Source organism: Calonectris borealis, chromosome 2 (genome assembly GCF_964195595.1).
Source record: "Calonectris borealis chromosome 2, bCalBor7.hap1.2, whole genome shotgun sequence".
In the NCBI taxonomy this organism is placed as follows: domain Eukaryota; kingdom Metazoa; phylum Chordata; class Aves; order Procellariiformes; family Procellariidae; genus Calonectris; species Calonectris borealis.
Window position 1 is genome coordinate 81,138,772 of NC_134313.1, and position 20,124 is coordinate 81,158,895.

General features: G+C 43.9%; 2 protein-coding genes across 2 annotated transcripts in view; one reads left to right on the top strand and one right to left on the bottom strand.

Annotated features, from left to right (window-relative positions):
• Window positions 1–12,781, top strand: part of ANKRD33B (ankyrin repeat domain 33B) — a 45,720-nt gene extending 32,939 nt beyond the window's left edge. The window contains exons 3-4 of the mRNA XM_075140693.1: window positions 4,948–5,088; window positions 11,931–12,781. Coding sequence (XP_074996794.1) covers window positions 4,948–5,088; window positions 11,931–12,781 — 992 coding nt within the window. The remainder of the gene's footprint in view (window positions 1–4,947; window positions 5,089–11,930) is intronic.
• DAP (death associated protein) overlaps window positions 1–20,124 on the bottom strand; it is a 305,538-nt gene that overhangs the window by 213,273 nt on the left and 72,141 nt on the right. The gene's annotated exons all lie outside the window — the stretch shown is intronic.

Consider the following 20,124-nt stretch of genomic DNA (forward strand, 5'->3'; position numbering starts at 1 on the left):
GTAAGAGATGCTCCCAAAAGAGTTACTAGTTTCAAGTGTATGGTTAAAAAGCAATCAGTCGATTATTTCTGTTAAAACTGTAATACTGCGCTTTAACCTTGAAGGGAAGCTGCAGTTTTCTCTTACAAGTGTTAACAAAATGCTGAAGCATGTGAATCAGGAAAAATTTCACCAAGGGGGCCATCCCTTTGTGGTCTAAAAGCTGTTCCAAGGCCTGGCTCTGCATCCATGGTTTCCTTTGCATCCCTCAAGTGTGCTCCTCAAAGGCAATCACTTTACGAGGAAGGGCATACTTGGTCTTTATCATGTCTTCTCACTGATGAAGAATATGGGATGTTCGTGGGAGTTCATGGGACATAGTATTCCCTCCCAGACCCTGTCTGTTCTTCTCTGGCCGATGGAGGAAACAAGCTTCCATCAGGCATCATCAATGGACATCCCATGTCCACTTCAGCCGTGTCTGAAGATCGGAGCAGTTAGGTTTTGATTTTAATTGGGTAATATTGCCACTAGACATTTCCAGGTAATACCGAACTTTGCTTTGTGTTGTACCAAAAAGTGAACTCTGCTAAAGAAGCCGCTATGAGATAGGTCTTGAATACTGGAAGAAAGAATTGGGACCAGAGTTGTCACTTTCATAGCAAAGTCATGGGTATAGTAGCGTTCCAAAGAAAGTGGAGAAGTCTCCAAAACTCTAACCTACTTTATTTATCTGCCCTGATATAAATTTGGACTGCAAAAGGTTTAACTTTAACACTGATTCCTTCCTGACCTTTATAACTCATGATGATGTGCTCAGAATTAATCCAGAGAGCTGACATTGACTTGACGTGCTCTGCCAGTACTTGCTATTGATCCCCAAAGCAACTGGAAATGACTGTACTCAGCAGAAGCTTATACAAACTCCTAACAACTTGGATGTTTTCCCCTGCCTGTGCTAATCCTGAGCTACAGTGTTGACACCAGTTATTTAATTCATTAGCACAAGATGCTACTGTAGTGTTAATAGAGATTACCATGAGGTTAACATTGCAACCAGAGGAGCTACGGTGCAATAGATGCTGCTTAATTATTGCTGAATGTTAAGTAGTAACACTGAGCAGTGTATTACAAAGAACTGAAAGCAAAGCTTATTGCGCTTTCCTTTAGTGGAGGGTTTATTTGGTTTTTTTTACCCTTAGGCCATGGAAATAATAATACTTTTTTCCAAATAAATTATTCCAAGAGATTGCTGTTATTTATATCAAAAGTATTGTTTTTCCTGTTGAGAATTTAATAGCAAATCCACATTATTTCAGTTGATTGTAAGGTGATATCAGAAGGTTTCAGAAAGCGCTGCCATTTCTGTTATGACCCGCTGACCGGGTGGACCATCATGTACGGCCAGACCCCAAAGAGGAGCTGGATGGGAAAGGGGCTGCGGTCCTGAGGGATCGTTCTGTGTGCTTCAGAGGCGGCATCTGTAACGCGAGGTACAGGCGCTAAGGGAGATGACAGGGAGGCCTCTTTACTTTTGCTAGAGGAGTTTCAATTCCACACTTGCTTATGCCGTTTTATGGCTGCCCAGACATGATGCTCAAATCTGAGCATCGGCTTGATTTAAGCAGAAGTGAGATTTAATAGATTTAAATAGAGTCTCAGAAGAGAAGTGAATTCAGTTCCTCATATGCATTTGCTTTTGACAATTCACGATCCGTATCTTAAAGTACCTAAAACTGAAGTTTTTCTGCATGGGCTGACCTGAGAAGGATAGGCTGGAGAGATCAGTGAAAAGCAGTACTTTCTTAGTAAGCTTATTAGTATAGAAAAATAACGGCAAAGTGCTCTGCTTAGTGTGTAAATTTCAGGTTTGGAAGTTGGTCTGTTCACTCGCTCTCTCAATATTTCTTACAGAAATGGGATCCATTCTCAAAGAGATCTTGCCTTCCAAAACTGTAAATTTGTTTGCAGCAGGTGATGCCCACAAATGGGTGGTGGTGCTGCTAAAGCAGAAGCAAAATCGTTAAACGTCAGTACAAGGACAATGCAGAAAAAATGGGAGATTAATGCAAACAAGAGACTGAAATAACAGGTGGAAAGAAAGGAAGGAAGGAGAGCAGTTTCAAAAAAAGGGAAAAGGGAGGAAAATTACATTAAAAATTTTTTCTCAGTTCTGCTGCTGCTGAGGACATAGCTACATCAGTGGCAGCATATGGTAATTGGCATACACTGGTATTTCGAGAGAGTCATATTTGCTCACAAAGTATAGATGTTTTATGTCACAGGGACCAGTTTGGGGCAAGGCTATAGAGCTGGGAACACAAAATGACAAGTTATCCCAGCTTCTGCTTATTAAGGGAGACATGAGAACACAACCACCTAAAGCATCCAGAGTGTCTTCGGTTCCACCCATCCGTCAGAAAGCATTCACCACCCATAGACCAAACACAGCTTTTTGCAGGTACAATCTGAACTTGTGATGTGATATGACAGAGCATCTTCCTTACTATGCAGCTTATCCCTTTGCTTGCATTACATAGATTATTAGGTAATATTGTCATCATTATATGCATTTCCTCTGTGGCAGCAATTAAGTGAATTAAGCTACTACAGACATCTGTGCTGATCTCTAAATATGGCTCACAAGGCGAAGAAGTGTACTCTTAGCATGCCAGTTCTGGTAGAAGATAGATCTGGCTTACAAACAGCAAGAGCCTGGTACAAATTCAATATGACCAAACAGGCTGAGGCCAGGTTAATTTATTTTAGAGCTGCATACAGCTTTCATAGCAGACTTTAAATCACGGAAGACTCACCTCGTTTACAATTTAGATACACACTTTTAGTTCACCTAGACGCAGGAGAACTGAAGCAAGCTTTATGGCCTTAAATCAAACTTTATGGCATATGACAGAGTTTGAACAAAAACTTGGCAGCTCTGAGTTTTGCTTTGAATTTGATATCTGTTTGAACTTGAAATTTGATGCAAACCTCAGAGGACAGAAGCTCCTGCAGATTAAAACCGAAGTGGTTTGCAGGAATCCCTGAGATGCAAAACTTCTGAGAATCACAAACCTCTTCATTTTCTTTGTTATTTTATTGCTGTTCTGTCTCATTTGAGGCCATCTGTAGTCCCTGAAGAGTTTTGGCTGAGCAAGGTCTTTCAGGATTGACTCTTAGGATCATCCCAGATTTGCAAAATGTCTCTTGCGTCAGCTATACTTTTGGCAAAGGGAAGAACATCTTTAGTAATGTAATAAATGTTGAAAAGTCTCCCATCTTATTATTTCTCCTTGTTTCAGTTCCTGTCTCTGGTTTCTGGGGTCAAAAAGCAGTATTTCAGCTGTTCCAAAACCTTCATGAAGATGCACGCTGTACATTGGTAAAACAGAGCATGTCCTGCAAAACAGTTTGGGGACAAAGATTCTCCTGGTAGTAACCGATACCCTGTTAGGACTTGATCTTATGCCATAAAGTCAGTGAAGCTGAAACTTCTGTATTGAGTAAGCAGGACCGGGTCACTTGATCCTACCCTGAACCCAGTTCACTTTTGCTTTGTTCAGTTTGTTGCGGTTTGCCGTATCTTTATGTTTCATTTGCATCAGACTGCGCAAGATTCAGGGAGCTCCTTATTTGGTTTTCTCTGGCGTTGCTAAGCTGATCTGCACTACCTCTACATCTGCTCAGGTTTCAGGAGAGCCTCCAGTTATGCAGCAAGGTAGCAGAGTCCAGCAAATTCTAGGAGATGAAGAGTAACACCTAGAAAACATCTTAAATTAATTGGTAAAGATTTTCTTAACTTGCTTTCCAAAGTGGATGCAGGACTGTGTTGGTACAAAGCAACTGCTGATGAAAGCTGCACCAGATGTGGCACTATAGTCTTTAAAAATTGTCCTGGATGAATTATAATCTGCTTCAGTAATATTTCTAGATGAATTTGAATGACATGCATCACAGAATATTCAGCTGGACTGCAGAGTGAGATGAGAGAATATTTTTACAGCTCCTAGTAATTAAATTGTAATTGTTGCAGCTGCTTGACAGACTGCATTATTTTATAAAGCGTCAAAGCATCATAAAATGAATGACAAGTGAAGGGAAAACTGTTTTGAGTGAGTCATAATGGCACTAGATACTCATCTTGTTCTGATAGTCCAATTATAAAGACTTGATGTTTTAATTGGTCTTCTAACCATTTAGCCAGAGATGTCTTCAACTACTCAGTATGCCCTTGCTGACACCAGTTATCCTGGCGCACAAAGCACATGCATGGCAACAACAGTTGCTTTTAGAACCAGAACTCAAGTCATTTATTTTTCTAACAAAACTGAACATCAGCCCCATTTTCCTATTGCTGGAGAGTAGACAAGTGGCTTTACACTGTCAGATGGAGAAATAAAAATGTGGGATTCTACACAAAATATTTCTTTGTCTCCTATCAGGCTTGGCATGGTTTGTTAGTATTATTGGCTGGAACTACCACACATAATCACTTTTTAATGAAGCACCATTGTAGTAAGGCTCAAATTTACCAGGGGAGTGAAAATGCTGAATCTTTGCAGTCATTTCCCCCAGGTGATGGGTCTTCCTTCCACAAGCTCTAAGAATTCCCTTTCCAGTGCTACTCACTCAGTCAAGAAACCGAGGCCCCTTGCAACCTGGGAATGACCATCTCTGATTTTCAGTATTCCCTTACCTTAAATTGACTTTTCAGAGTGGAGAGCAACTTGAGAGAAGGTGGGAACCCAGGTTTCCAGGCTCCTAGTCCAATGCTCTGGTCACAAGTCAGTACCACCTAACCCTAAGGCTAATGACTGCAATGAGTGGAAGAAGATACAAAGAAAAGAGGTCTTACTAGTTATCTGCATTTTTCCAGTTATCAAACCTACAGGAGTAATTTTTGGTTTAACCTTGAGACAGCGCCTTAATTCTGTGACATATTTTCTCTGCTTTTTCATTTCTTTAAAGGGCACATAACCATTACAAACTATTTGTTGAACTATTTTCCCGGGCTTGATATTGAGAAGAGGAATGTCTTCGGATTCACAGCACTGATGAAATCTGCGATGCAGGGCCGAACTGAATGTGTGAAAGCCTTGATGTTGGCAGGTATGCAAAGTGCTTTGCTGCTTCTTTGTCATCATCTACCTGTAAATACCAGACAGTCACAGTGCAAACACTAAGAAGAAAATTGGCTCTTGGGGTGTTTACTCTGAGGGGTGTGGTGCAGCCTTCTCTGGAAACAGGTGCAGCTTTTAAATAAGTGATAGAGAAGGTGGTGAAACCACGTGCTGCAGGTGCAGGAGCTCTCAGTTTGCCTGTGGAAGCTCATCCAGGATCTCTCCAGGAGCTCTCAGGGTGAGATTCATTGTCTCCAGGAGAATTCAGGGAGTGTGATCATCAAGAGAAGTTCATGACACAGCTGGGAAAGGCACGCAGGTCTCCTTCTGCCAGCTCTGTGGGTGTGACGGTGCAAGGGTGCGTGATGGTGGTGGGACCATAGGCAGACCTCCACCTCTCCCTCCAACTGTGGCAGGTCCTTGGGCAGGGAGTGGAGAGCTCTGGGGGCTCTGGCTCCTGTCGGGAGAGTTTGGTGTAGGGTTCATATTCCACAGGGGACATTGGTGGGAAATTTGGCAACATACATAGGGAATAACCTCTCTTTCTAACCCCTCTACAGATCTGAGTTGGTTCTCCAGGTTTATGGGCAACAGGGCACCAGTAGGTCTGTATCTGCTGCAAGGAGGGAGTCATGGTACAGGGAGCGAGCAGGTTCATCTCTGCCCACCTGCCTCTCTTCGCATCTGAGAACAGGAAATATGTTTCTTGCTGTTGGCTCTTGGCTGTGGTTGAATTTCCAACCATATGCATTGCGAGGTGAAGGGGTCCTGGAGAGGAAACTCGGAAGGGCGAGAGGCATTGGGGCAACAGCCTCTACAGGAGCAGTCCCAGCACACAGCACCTTTTAGCCACAATGTTGTATGTTTTTATTATATTAAGTAATTGGTATATAAATTATTAACTAACAATTAAATAATTAGCATATATTAGTGTATATTCTTGTATTACAGTTGCAGATATTTGACACTAATTAAATACTACGGAAATGATAACAGATTGCATGTGAATATTGTATTTAGACCAAGAATCCTACAGGTCCATTTCATTGAGAGAGATCTTGAACAATGAGTTTGTTTCAGTCATTTTGCTGTCACAGAAGTCTAACCCCTCATAATCTGAATATTTTAAGTCGCAGGCATTTATCGAGCATAGTAATACTACTTTCATTTATTTTCATAATATCCAATTTCTAGATGTTGATATGACACAGAAAATGTTTGGATGATGTGGTAACCGGCATGTTATTTTCTGCAAGGTTCTGTAGTCTCTTATACTGGAATCAAGGCTTTGGAATTGGATCATTCATTTTGGAGTTAAATTTTTATGAAACAAAATTGTAAAATGACTGTCAGAGCTAGAGTACTTCTAGACACAGATGCACTTTCTGGACTAACACATACTTCATGCAGATGCTGGTTCACAATTTTGCAGTGCCCATTATAAATTATCACTTAAAATGAAACTTCAATCCCAAGACTTTATGACTTGTCAAATTGACCTTACAGTATCACGACTTTATTATTATCACTGGAGATCTGATGGAAGCTTGTTCTTTCTGTTTTGGCCACTAGAAGCTATTTCACAACCTTTCCATCTTTGTAGGAAGTCAGTCCTTGTTATTCTACTTCTTGTACAAAAAGTATCGATATCAAAGTTCACTATGTGGTTGCTGCCTCTGGCACCTGAATAGCCACCTTCTCGTTTTCATGATTCATAAGAAAACAGAATACTGGGGAGAACAAACCTTTAGCCAGACAGAAGATGGCTTTGTTAGCATCCACATCGAGTTAACCTACAGAAAGTTGTAATCAGCCTGTTTGTGCATCAGAGATAGTGAGGATACCAAAGATCATCCATTGGCTAAAGAGGCGTAGAGTTAATACACTCTGAGTTTCTAAATTGCAGTTTATATACATGTTTTGGTGAGTATTTTGCAGGTCCTCACATTTTCAGCTCAAAATAGGGGCCACAAAGAAAGTGTGGTAAATTGCCTGATTATTTTTTAGCACTGTACAGCATGGTGAAATGGAGGGAGCTGCTCATTCAGAATGCATTTAGAAGTAGTTCAGGGCTTAAGGGATACTGAGTGGCTGCTGACAATAACGTGCTAGTTTCCAGAAGAAGGTGAAAGAAATTGTTACTAAAAGATTTGGTGAAAAAATCAATTTTACAAAAAACCAGCAAAATTCTATGTTAAAACGTAAGAATGCATGGAAATGTAGGGGGAAAACACCCATAATCAGCTGTGGGTCTACCTGCATAGCTACAAAGCAGGTATGTGTCTTCAGAATACAGCCGGGAGGTTTTTAAACCCAGTATCTGTTTAGTGGCTTGAGTAAGACTTCTATGAGCTGGCACCGACTTAGGGCAAAGCAGGAGGTCAGTAAAGGAACATAACTCACCTGCCTAGCCACCTAAGCATGGATTTAACACAGTCAGATGGGGAAGAGGTAACAGCAACCTGTGACAGATGGTTGGAGCTGGATTGTCAAAGTGACTGCTCTTTCCGAAATTTGAGTTCCTGGAGGGTGGCCAAGGTCAATCACTACAAGATTAAGGCGCTCTGAGACACTTGGCGATAACGTTTGCTCTTTCAAAGTGAGTCTTTGGAACATGTGAATTTGCTATTTGCGAGCGCACAGCGAGTGAGGGGGGAACCCAGTCGCTCATCGGCAGTTTGTCACAGGCTGCCGCGCTGCCAGGACGGCGCTGCTGCCAGCGTTCAGCAAGCGAGCCAGCCTGAGCCGGAGCACAGAAATGCCGGTTGTAATTCACATGTCAAGCCCTGCTGTAATCTCCGGTGTAAACTCAGTGCTGCTTCAGTAAAGTCGTTGGAGTGGCTGTGGATCTGGAGACTGGGCTTTAAATACTGCATATAAAACAGGTCGGTAACAGATGCCTGAGCTTTTTCACTCCCCGTCTTTAAATTCAGGATGTCAGTTTTGCATCTCAAGGGACATTAAACCTTCTTAATCAAATAGGTTATTGATATCCCAAAGGGGCATGCGTATTCAAACTAGGTGTGCTGAAAATGATCTTCAGGGCAACTTTCGTAGGAAAATCAAGGCAAGTGGCAAATGCAGTTTCCCTAAAAGAAAACTTGTAGGCTACACTTACGCTGAAATGACAATTAGTTCAATAAGACTGCTAATCACATTTAAAAAGGGATATGACTATGCATGTCTCTTCCAGATGAGGCATTCTGCTGAATGAAAAGTTTGTTCAGAGGTGTCTCCTGATTTGGTCAGAAAATCAATACCACTATAGTAAATCACCCGTTAGAAGGGATTTTGTGATACAAGGTACAAAGTCAGCTCTGTAGTATTGTTTTCTGAGAGAAAGTTTCCGAAACACCTGGGGATGCATCTGTCAGGGAGCAGCAGGAGTGGGCTTCTCCTCAGAGGGAGGTGAGCCAAGGGTGACAGCAAGGCACACAGAGGCACTAGCCTCATCAGCAAAGGTGCTTCATGAAGAAATGGAGCAGGGCTGGTGATAATATCCAGGATCAGCCAGTACCGCAGTGATTGCCAGGCAACTGCGTGATGACAAGGCAAGTCCATAGAGACAAGGTAGGTCTGAGGTTAAAACAAGAAATTAATTCTGTGGGTCAGGGTCCGTATCAGCAAGGCACGTGGCCAGGCACAGGCATAGCTGCAGCGTAGCTCAGGCAAGGACCAGGGCTGGGTGTCTGAGCCTCCATGCAGCCCCAAGCAAAGGTGGGGAGCCCCCAGTGAGCACTTTCTCACACAGCCCTTTTTGCACAAGTCTGATCCAAGGTCCCACAGCTGCACCATATCAGAGCTGGCATGTCTTTTTCTTGAAGATAATGGTCAGCAGCTCTCTATACCTCTTGCTTGTTTACAAGCAGAGCATACTGTTCATTAAAATTTATATTTGGAGACAATTCCTTTAACAGTGCTTCCTTTAGTAAATCCTTGCCTGTTACGTGTACAACAAAGAAAAAACTTCCATATAATCTGCCATGTTCCCAGTCAGCTGTAGTGGGAAGGACCGAAAAAGCAGGCAAGTGTTAAGAAGGGGACAGGACAAGAGGCTAGCCTGAGATGGGAGAGATTCAGGGGTAGCAAATTTGGGTAGGATGGTTCAAAAACAGTCTAGTGGAGCAGGAGGACATGTCTGTATGTCTTTGTTCTCCCCTCATTGGTTTGTCTAGAGCTTCTGCAGTCATGAACTTCGTCATGCTGCCTTTGAGATCTCACAATCCTTTCTTCAGTCCGCAGCTAATGAACTCTTTGATTTGATTAAATCTTCCTCTTCTTTGCACTGTCCCTGTGCTTTCTCTCTGAGTGATCGTTTCTGCAAGATTCACTTAAACTACACTTAAACTGAGATCAGCTCTTTTGCTTAGGGTGTCTCCATCCACATTCACTCTTGGTCTGTCTCTCTAGCATCCTCTTTTTAGGGTTTTTTTTCAGAGACTTAGGAATCAACTGGTACTTAATAGAGTTAAAACTGAGCTTTTGATCACTTTCCCCATGCTCTCCTTTTTCTTCTGTTTTTCTGTAATGACAAAACATCCTTTGTGGGGAAGGTTATACTGAGCCATTGCAAACCAGTTCCTGGTTACCTTTCCTTATATCTAGTCCCCCTTATGCTAGTTTGAAATGCTGTCACCAAGATAATCCACTCTGAAAAAAAAAATTTATCATGATGTTTCTCTGGCCTTTTCCTCAGGCTTCGGTCTCTGGACATCTCCCTCTTCCAAAGCAATGGGTCAGAATGTCTTTTCGTTTGTGGCAAGATCTGTGTAGGTCAGTTTTGTGTTGGCTGTTTGAAAATGGTGCTTCAGCTGATAGAGGAGCCCTTCAAGAAGTCAAATGTTGTAGCCCATTCATATCCCAGCTTGAAACTCTATCAAGAAACCCAGAAATTATCTACAGGGCCAGTGATACGTGTAAACCACAACTGAATATTAAAGAGCTCAGTTATGTTGAAAGCAGCTGGGCAAAGTGCCTGTGCCTGTCCCAGGGAATGTGCTGCAGATCTGCTGAACAACGTCGACATTCTAGAGCATGCAAAGCTCTGTCTGAGATCAGTCGAAGTTTAAAGGCAGAATATAAAACAAAGGATTTGCAGCTCAAGTACATGACTGCCTGAAACCAGAGAGTATTCACTCATACTCATTCTCCTATCGATGTCATTCATTCACCCACATACCCACATATTCTAAAACACCAAGATGTGTGTGCCCAGGTTATATGTCCAGGATCACTTGGGTGCGATGCAGAGACCACGATGCTGCTGTCAAGTCCTCATCGTGTCTCTCAGATTCTTTCTGACTGGCAATAGCAAGCTAGTTTTTGGACAGATCTTCTGTGCCCTTTAGCAGTCACGAGCTGTAACGTGTTGGTCCTTTGCGACAGAGTCTTGCTGACTTCAACTTCCAAAAACACTTGTTGCTGCTCATTGTTCTGCAGCAATTCTTCCAAAGGTGCTGTCTGTATTGAGCTTCCTTACAGAGCTCTTCTGTGTGAACAGAACCAGGCACATGACGTCCTCGTTGACAAATGCCCACGCTCCACCCTAATACCAGGACTGAGAGGACTTCCCTGCGATTTTCTGGTTGCCAGAGAATGTGGCAGCATCGAATATAGTACTACAGAAGGTGTAAAGGATACAGTAGAGCAGACTAGGATGCTTGCTCCTCCTGTTACTCCTGTGTCCTCTCTTCAGGCAGCCAGGTGCCCTGGAGAAGAAGTAGTAACCCCCCTCGAAAGCAAAAGAGTGAAGAACAAGAGCAGAAGCCCATGTGAGGGGGCTTATAGGAACATGGAGAGATCAAAAGGAAGGCAGAGCTGAAAAAGGACACAGAAAATTATGAGAAGAAAGAATGGTGATGGGGACAGGTACCAGAATTGGATGGATAAAGATCATAATTTGGGAATGGGGGGAGCACAGGTCGAAAGATAATATCCACTAGAAATCATTTCCTTCCAGGACCTAAAACTGTACTTCAAATGCCTAAGCCTATGCTGTCTAGCATGTGTCCCAGTCGCCTCTTATGGCTGGTTCACTTGGGGATAATAGCATGTTTTTGCTAACGAGTACCTTCCTCAGGGGGGTGATCTAAGGTGGATGAGAGCAGCTGTTCTGGGCTCAGACTGAAGGTCCATCTCACCCATTATCCAGTCTCTGGCATGTATGGAAACTTTCCTTATATTTGATCACCCTTCTCACCATCCTTTCAACTTTCCCTAATGCTACAGTGTCCTTTCAGAGATAAGAGAACCTGAATTGTATACCTGGTGTTTTCTTTGTTTTTCTCCTTTTTTACTCTATTTTTTTCTCTACTTTTTAATGCTTTCCTAGAAATTCCTTGTATATTATTTGCTATTTTGGCCCCTAGTGAGCACTGAAATTATATTTTCATGGAACTTGTGATCGTTACCCTAAGAACTCTCTTCTGAGTGGCAGCGATCAGTGCAAAGTCCGTTATTCTGTGTGGGAAGGATTTTTGTGTGCAGAATTGTTTCTTTTCGTAGTCATCACTCTTTTCTTACAAGCCTGACTGAATGGATTTTAAAATGTCAGGCAACATTCAGTGCAGTTGAAACTCATTATGTCATTCTTTGCATTGTTTTAAGAGAATTTCTTATATACAGCCTTTATTTTTTTTTACTTGTTTTAAACAAATCAAGAGTTCAGAAAGTCAGGAACCATGATCTATCCTTATTGCATGTTCATTTTGACACAAATACTGGAGCATGTGACATTTTCTTGTAGGGATCTGCCTGATTCAATTCTGATCATAGCAACAAAAGTGAGGGCAGTTTCATTCATTAACACCAATTGTTTTTCTTTTCTTTGAGGGGCAAATGTTCACATGACTGACCCAAGCCGTGGACTGACTTCATGGGAATGGGCTTGTTACACAGGAAGGTCAGAATCTGCCTTCATCATGCAAAAGCTGATGGACAGGCCATGCCCGGAACAGTTTTGTGATCAATATAAACCAGAATGGCCAAAGATGAAGGAACTTCTTGCCAAGGCTGCAGAGCCAAAAAGCTGTTTGCAGAGGATTTCTGACTGCATGAGGGCAGCTGTCTCATTCCGGTCTTTCTATGGCCCAGAAGAAGACGGGGTCCTTGATCACATGGTGAAGGTGACAACAAGCTTGAGCAGTCCTTTCATTGCTCTGTCATGCCGGACTGTGTGCCCAGGCAGCCCGCCTTCTGTGGGGAAACGCAGGCTGGCTGTGCAAGAAATCCTTAGGAAGCAGAGAGCCGAGGAGATCCGGTCTCAGGGCAAAGACCACTTTAGCAGCTACGAGAAGCTATTTCAGAACTCCAAAGTCACGCTGATCCCCAAGAAGAAGGACCGGCGAGCCAGCCTGCAGCCCGTCAGCCTTGCAGTCTCTCACGTGAACACCGTAGCCACTAGGAAAGCAAGCCTCTTGCCGCTCCACCTGCTTAGACGGAGCAGCGTCAGGCCGGGATTTGTCATCCCCAAAGTCCGTATCAGCAAGGCTCCTCCGCCCACCTTCCAGCCAGAAAAGGTGAGACGGAGGAGCAGTGCAAAGGACGACCCCTATTTGCAGATTCCCAAATGGAGATACAAGGAGCTAAAAGAGGAGCGGAAGAAGGCAGAGGAACAGGAGAAGAAAAAAGCAGCAGAGGCTCAAAAGCAGAGGCAGGTGTCTCCTGCCAGATGCAGGACCTGACTTAAAGGCGGTTGCTTAGAAGGTTTTAGAGCCGTCAGTCTTGTTATCTGAGCAAGATAACAGACTGCATGCCTTCGTGCATGCCCACTGCTCACAGAGTTGGAATGCTGAATAATGGCCTTTAAGGTGCCGAAACAGGGCAAGGGCTATGCCACAGTGCGTCTGATGGTGGAGTGTGAAGGTGTTTTGAGGTGGAAGACTTACTAAGTTTACCTGTCTGCTGCTGATAGGAAGTTTTAAGTGGTGCAGTCCTTTTGCAGTTTCCTTTTTTCCCAGTTCCAGGTGAATGACTGAGAAACAGCTTGAAAAACAGCACGTGTGTGAAAGGGTCGTATTTTGTGTTTGTTCATTTTGTAATGGACAAAATTAAGGAGTTGTGCTTTTGACACTAGACATTCCTCCCTCTCCTTGCTTAGGTAGATGTATTGCAAGGTTTTATAGTAATAATGAAAATTTTAAAATATACCACAGTGTTGGTGGGCAGTGAAAATCCAGGTCTACAATTGTTTTGAATATACTAAGCACTTTATTTTAATTCCAGTAATCAAAGTTTAAGACAGGGTAGTATTAAACTGTACAGCTCTATACAGTCTGTATGGATGCAGTTCTTAATGCTGTTGTTTGTTCTGTTGAATATAAAAAGGGCTGCATATGAAATATTTCTGTAGTTGAGGTATTTGCATCCTCTGCAGGTATAAATCAGGGGCAGGGACTGATTTCTTCGGAGCAACAGAGAAGCTGAGCTAATTTTTGAATGCCACCGTCACCTAAGATTTGCCTCTCCCATTAAGTTTCCCTGTATCTGCTACCTGTTGTCTCCTCTTTAGTCTCAGGGAATTTTTTGTCATTGCATTTATCTGTGAAATAAGGGAGATGGTGAGCCACAGGTGGGCTTTTTCTCAGGTTGATATTTAAGTTCCTGTTAAAAAAACCCACCAGGTTTATTGAGAGCCTTTCCATATTATAGCCAGGACAGGAAAATTATGCAGCTTCCAGAAGTTCAAGTGATTTTCCCAGGTATCAAGTCAAGCCATATGCTATGAACATCCCGTCAGAGATGGAGTATCAGGCAGCTTGACCACTAATGTTTGGAAACCGTGGCCAGATGTCATTGTGAGCTTTGGTAGTATGCCTCTGGGTGCCCGGAGAGGGCAGTACCTCACCCCTCTGTCTCAACACTGGGAGAAAACCTTCCCTAGTACATGAGTGCATCTCAAAGTGGCAGTTCCCGCAGGTTGCTGCAGGTTCTTGTGATCCACGTTAAGGCTTCATTTGGTTTTACCAGCAGTCAGTCCGAATGGCATGCCAAACCCTGGCAAATTCCGGTAAGAAGGGCTGTAAACCTGCTTCTTGCTGAAGAAAGACCACATTCATAAAAGCAGAGGTCAAACGCAAACAGCAAGTCGTATAGCACGTGCTCAGGCTGTGTTTTTGCTCAGGCTTTGCTCCCATTTGAAATGAAATGTGCTGTGGCGTGTCCTCCCGACGGTGTTGCTCTGCTGGAGCAGAGCCCAGGCAGACCCCAGCTGCCGCTGTCACCAGCGCTCCCTTCAATTAAAGAGAGGGAAAACTTTTCCATCCTTTACTCCCACTGCACAAAGGCTGGCCACGGTCTCACTGAACTTGTAATGAAACTGTGCGTGTCATGGGAGAAATAAATTCAGTTGATTGAAAACTAGCGCCCAGGTTGGTATTGCTAGCTAGCGTCTGCGGGGTCAGGGCTTGACAGAGGTTATGGCAGACGTGTGAAACAAGGATTTTTCCACACAGCCTGTTCTTTGTACCTCTTGCTGGAGTAGCTGTGCTGGCTAGACTGCATTGCCAGGTAGCCTCCCAGGTCAGAGTTGGAGGAATATGCACCCTGCTAATAAACCTCCCCAGCCCTGTGAATATAAAGAGGATTTTAGTCTGCAAGTGCATCAGTGCTGTGCAATTCATAGGCACCAATTTTGTAATGGATTTGGTGCGACCAGAATATAAGCTGAACTCATTTCTTTGGAGAGTAAGAAGACAATCTTTTAGCTGTCTGTGGCAAAGATACCAGGATAGATTTTGAATTGGTACACTGAATTGAATGGTTTAACTATTAATTTTTGTTTACTACCAGCCCAGCATACTGAAGATTTAGCATTCAGATTCGGTAGCTGAAAAGCAACCTGTGCTGCAGGTGAAGACTTGAATTTGCACTCTCTGTATCACTTGCAGGAGACATACAATTGACAGGTGCTCTCAGGGATTAATGTACAGTATATTAGAATTAGGGGCTCAAAATGAAGCCTGTTTTATAACCCCTTGTACTTTACTGTGTGTATGTGTATAAATATGTGATATTTCCATTAAAAGAGGCACAAGCTGTTGAACTTATTTGGCAACCTTATTCTTCAGAGCAGTTTGGGGATGCTGCTTTTCCCTTTTCAGTAGATAAAAAAGCCCTCCCACTTTCACCAATGGACTAATCAGCACCACCTGAAAGCAGTTCAGTTTCCCTGGAAGGAGCTATTGTGGGTTAACTTCCACTCCTTGTGAATTTTTCCCTACAAGTAAAAGAAAACCACTACATTTGTCCCGACATCAGGCTTTGGCTGGCCATCTCAGTGGAGAGAGAAGCCGTTCCTTCGATGACCCGCAGCCACATTGCTCTGCTGCAAGCAGGCAGTCCCCCCGCATCCTTACGGACCGTGTGGCTCCATTTTGTGCATCTGCGTAAAGCTTTGCACTTGCTAGGTTGGGAAGTGCAGGCAGAGGTCTCTGTCTCCTCATTGCCTTCCTCCCCTGCTGCCTCACTGCCCCCCCGGCCATCTTACTCCTCCTCTTCATCACTGCCCTCACCCAAAGTACTGCGCCTCCCGCTTGCTTTTTTAATTGTCTGTCTGAAGCGTCTGAAGGTTGCAGTGGGCAAAGCTCCCGCAAAACATGCTTCTGGAAACCTGTGGCAAATGGACCGTAGCAGGGGAGGGTGCATCCTGCCTCTCCTCCAGCCGTCTGTCCCCCTTGAGCTGCTGCCGCCGGGGAGGATTTGATTTCTGTTGGATTTCAGCATAAATAGATAGTTGTTTTGTGTTTTGTTGGTTTTTGTTTTTTCCAAGAGACCCGTAACTATGAAATGCCAAGCGATACCAGCTGTACTTCAGATTGCTCCTAGTTGCTCCCGCAGGACTGTTTGTCTCCTAAGGAACGCGCGCCAGCCCTTGGCAGCTGGAGCCCCTGAGGGAACGCGGAGGTCCTGCTGCAGGAGGATGCTCCACTCCCACAGAAGGGCAGGGGACACTGATTCACAGGGCGGAGGAAGGTTTTCTACCTGCCTTCAGTGCCAGGCTGCAGTCTGGCACGTTAGTGGCATCGATGCTCCTGAGCGTTGAGAGTGAAACTGGAGCACGGGCTGTGCCTGCCTTCACGGCCATTGCTCGTCTCGGTACACTGCGAGCTTTGGTGTGACAGCCAGCCTCTCACCATCTGATGCTCACTCGCCTGGAAGCACCCGGCCCGATGGGCTGACTGACTTCTGCAGTAAGCAACAGGGATTTAATATAATGACGGTGGAAAGTGAAATCCCAAGCGCTTCCCGACGTTCCCTAAAGTGATACTGTGCTCTCGTCTCTGGAGAGCAATGGCGTCGCAAGGAAGAGACCACCGACCCCATGGAAGGTTTTTCAGGCGGGAACACAGAATCACATGTGATTGGCTCCTCGTGTCACTATGTGTTATTCATTTGGGTTTTTTACGCCAATGAAAACTGTTCCTTAAGCCTTGACGAAAATCCTCACTGGGCCTCTTCATTGACTGCCTTTTCTTATAGTCCTGAATGCTCATGCTGCGAAGGGACAGATATTTGAGCAGTTGGTAAAAAAACACTTTGAATAGAAAAATGGCATACAGATATGCACCATTCTTTGAGGGTATTTCTTTTTTAAACATCTACATTTCAGCAGGAAACTTCCAAAAGCTGTGACTGAAATTAGGACCAAATATGCCAATTTGCAGATGGTCTGAACTGAAGACTTTTCTCTTTTTCTGTAATTCATGCGATGCAGCCTGGTTGTGCTAGGTCTGCTCACTGTGCCTCACAACTTAACACTCCACAGTTTGGTTGGATACCAGGAGGCTGCAAGCGGGGAACAAACTGGAAAGGGCAGTCACGTCCCTCTCTCCTGCCCATGCATTCCTGCTTGTCCGCCGCAGAAAACCTGGCATTTTGCTACCAATTTAATGAGCTAAACGAAATTGCTGGAGCCAGTGCAGGGGAGCAGGGAAGGGAAGGGGTGAGACGGTCTCACTCAGAGCCAGCGAGCTGCCAGGTGGCTCAGCCAGTGCTCCACGCTGTGCCCAAAGCGGCGAGGAAGAGCTCCCCGGCACAGGTTGGGCAGCTCCAGAAAACATCTAGCTGTGTGGCACATATACCCTCTTACAGGTATTCGTGTCTCTTCAGAGCCCCAAGGAAGGGGGCTTGGACTGGTTTGCAGATGTTCAGCAAAATTACAGCCCCCCGCCCCCTCCTTTGAGCCCTCTTCGGAAAGATTAAACGAGCACTCGCAACATTGCTGCTCAGCGACTTCAGCCATAAAGTAGGGCAGAAAGATTTGGACGGAATGGGAATTATCCTCCATTTTTCTTCCTTCATCACAGGTAGAATTACAAACACGTATGGTCATTTGGTTCATTTAAAGAGCTTTTTCATTACTTAGATAATTACTCACCCAGAGAGTGTATTCAGCAGAGAGAGCAGCTGAGCAGCCAGCCCGCCATCTTCTCGAGGCAAGCCAAAACTGGACTGACAGTTTGACAGACTCTCCTTATGGTAAATTTTGCAACTAAATCTTTGAATTCCAAGTTACTGAAAACTGCTAAACTAATGCGATCAGGGATAACTGGGCAGAGATAATCCATGGAAGAGTGGACAAGAGGTAATGGAGGCAGTGAGGAGGAAAGAAAAATAGATATCTATGGTGTGTCTCTGATTTAAAACGAGATTGCCTTTTTGACCCAAATATTTCTGACTATTGTGTAGACAAGAGCACCCATAAAGGCTTGCTCTGGTCTGCTAAGGAACACATTATTCAAGAAGAAAGTGATTCAATGTGAGCCTCCTTCAGTGTCTCCTCAGTTTCCCACCATTCTATTCTGAAGATTTTTACTCAGCAATGACTTTGGGCAGAGTTGTAAAAGATTTGATCTGAAGTTGGGGAATATGCCTCCAACAGCATCTTGAAAATAAGAAAGCCAAATAAACCTGTCACCCAGCAGGCTGGGTGTCCCCACCAGGGACCCTCTCTAGGCTGTAGAGCATCCCGTCTACCAACACGTTATGCGTTAAGACAAGTACAAAAATCAAATAATAGCCAATAACAAGCAACATCACTTAGATCCTTCCCTGTGTACCGGTGCTAAATATGTTCAAGGCGCCCAGGCCTGCCCTTTGGAGAAATAATGCTGGCTGGAGGAGCTGGAGACCAGAGGCAGCCTGCAGAGCAGTGGCAGGCTGGCTGTAGGATACATACAGATCAAACAATGAAAACCTGCAATCAGCTCATAGGAGATGTCAAGCAACTGACGTCAGTATGGACATATTCCTTAAGTGAGTCCAAGATTGCTCCTCTGTGTTAATAAGGAGGCCAAAAGGTCATTTCTAGGGTGGTAAACACAAACCAGAGCTTCAAATACGCTGTGAGGTAAAGGCTTCCTTGGATACAAACCTCAGGAATAAAACTCTTCAGCTGCATAACGAACTCACACAGGGATAGTCCTGTATCAGCTCAGTTCAACTGGATCTCCCCTGGGAGCTGCAAATGTGGTCTATCTGATGATCCTGGGGACACTCTTTCTCTAGGATCTCCCCCAACCCAAATGAAAAAGAAGAGAAAAAAAAGTGCTTATCATCCCCAGGTACCATTCCTCTCACAGCACCTTCTCTGCTTGCAGAAGGCCAAGGGGGGATTATTTCCAGGGAAAGCCAGTTTGGAAAGTCTACCAAGGAGTAGGACAGGGAAATTGTATTCAGAGATGTAGTGTTTGAAGTGTTTCTGACCAAGCTCTTGAGTCATCCAAGTAAGCCAAAAATGTGATATTCACAGATACCTCCAAAGGTATTGCTGGCTGTCACATCATTACAAAGGAGGCCTGGAGAATGTCTCTTATGGCACATGAGAAGGGCCAACTCGCCTTGCTTCTGCCTGGAGAATTCCTGTGTACAGCTAAATACGGCATTTAAGGAAAACCTCATAAACTCTGGACCCTTTTTGCTTTGGCTGCGGAGCTGCTGACCACTGAGAAGCACAAATGACGTCAGCCAGAGCCATGCTTAGACCACGATGTGTTTTATAATGCTAAATACACTGAATAAGGACATCACAGACTTGGCAAACTGGATGCCCCAAATCAGTTGCCTAGCTATGAAACACCTATATAATTAAGTTATATTAATTATACACGATATTAAATTAAACCATACCTATAAAACTACCTATTGGTAACATAGTCATACATGTGTCATTCATATATAAAATAATAGGTGCTAGATGTATATAACATCTATATATATTCATATATGTTTAGAAATTTATAAAATATATACATATAAAAGGCCTCTCACCTGCCAGTGATGATGTGAAGCACTCAGATATGTTAATGATGACCTAAGGCTAGCATTAAGTAATTGTTCTGTAAGAGGAACAAATCATTCAGGGTATAATATGGAGGCTACAAAGAGAAAACAGACCAGCTGCCTTTTCACTGAACACTGTGGAGCGCTTGTGTGGAAAGAGGCAGGGGATTCTGTGAAAAATCATACTTCATCGGGTAATTAAAGTTATTACGCATATTAATTTTGCCTAGTCAGGTTTAAATTTGGCACTTCTCTCGGCACATTTGAATTTACAATGTTTATGGCCATAAAACTGTGCAGAGGTTTGTGGATAATTACTGGGCCAAATGCTGCTGTTTCAGTCCACTCTCGGGAAAACAGAAGAGGTTGGGGAAATGGGTTCAGGTGGTTCCTTTTCCCCTTCCCATCCTAGCAGCTTCCCACATGAATGATCGTTCGCTACTTTGCAGAAGCCCTTCCTCCCCAACAAATAAAAAATAAACAAACCCTCAAGAGGCAGATGTGCAAAATCCATGCTAGCAGGCGCCATCCTGGATGCATTCAGAGACTTCTCATAAGGCACTGATCGAACACTGAGCTCTTGTAAATGAGGATAAAGAAAGGGGCACAGGAACTGCTCGAGCATCTCTGTTTGCGTGTGTGCACGGTATTTTTGCTTTCGGTGCAGAAGTAACCGAAATCTGGTCAGGGCAATGTTAACCACCAAAGGTGCTTTCTGGGTCTCTATACGCAGCTTTCTACTGCC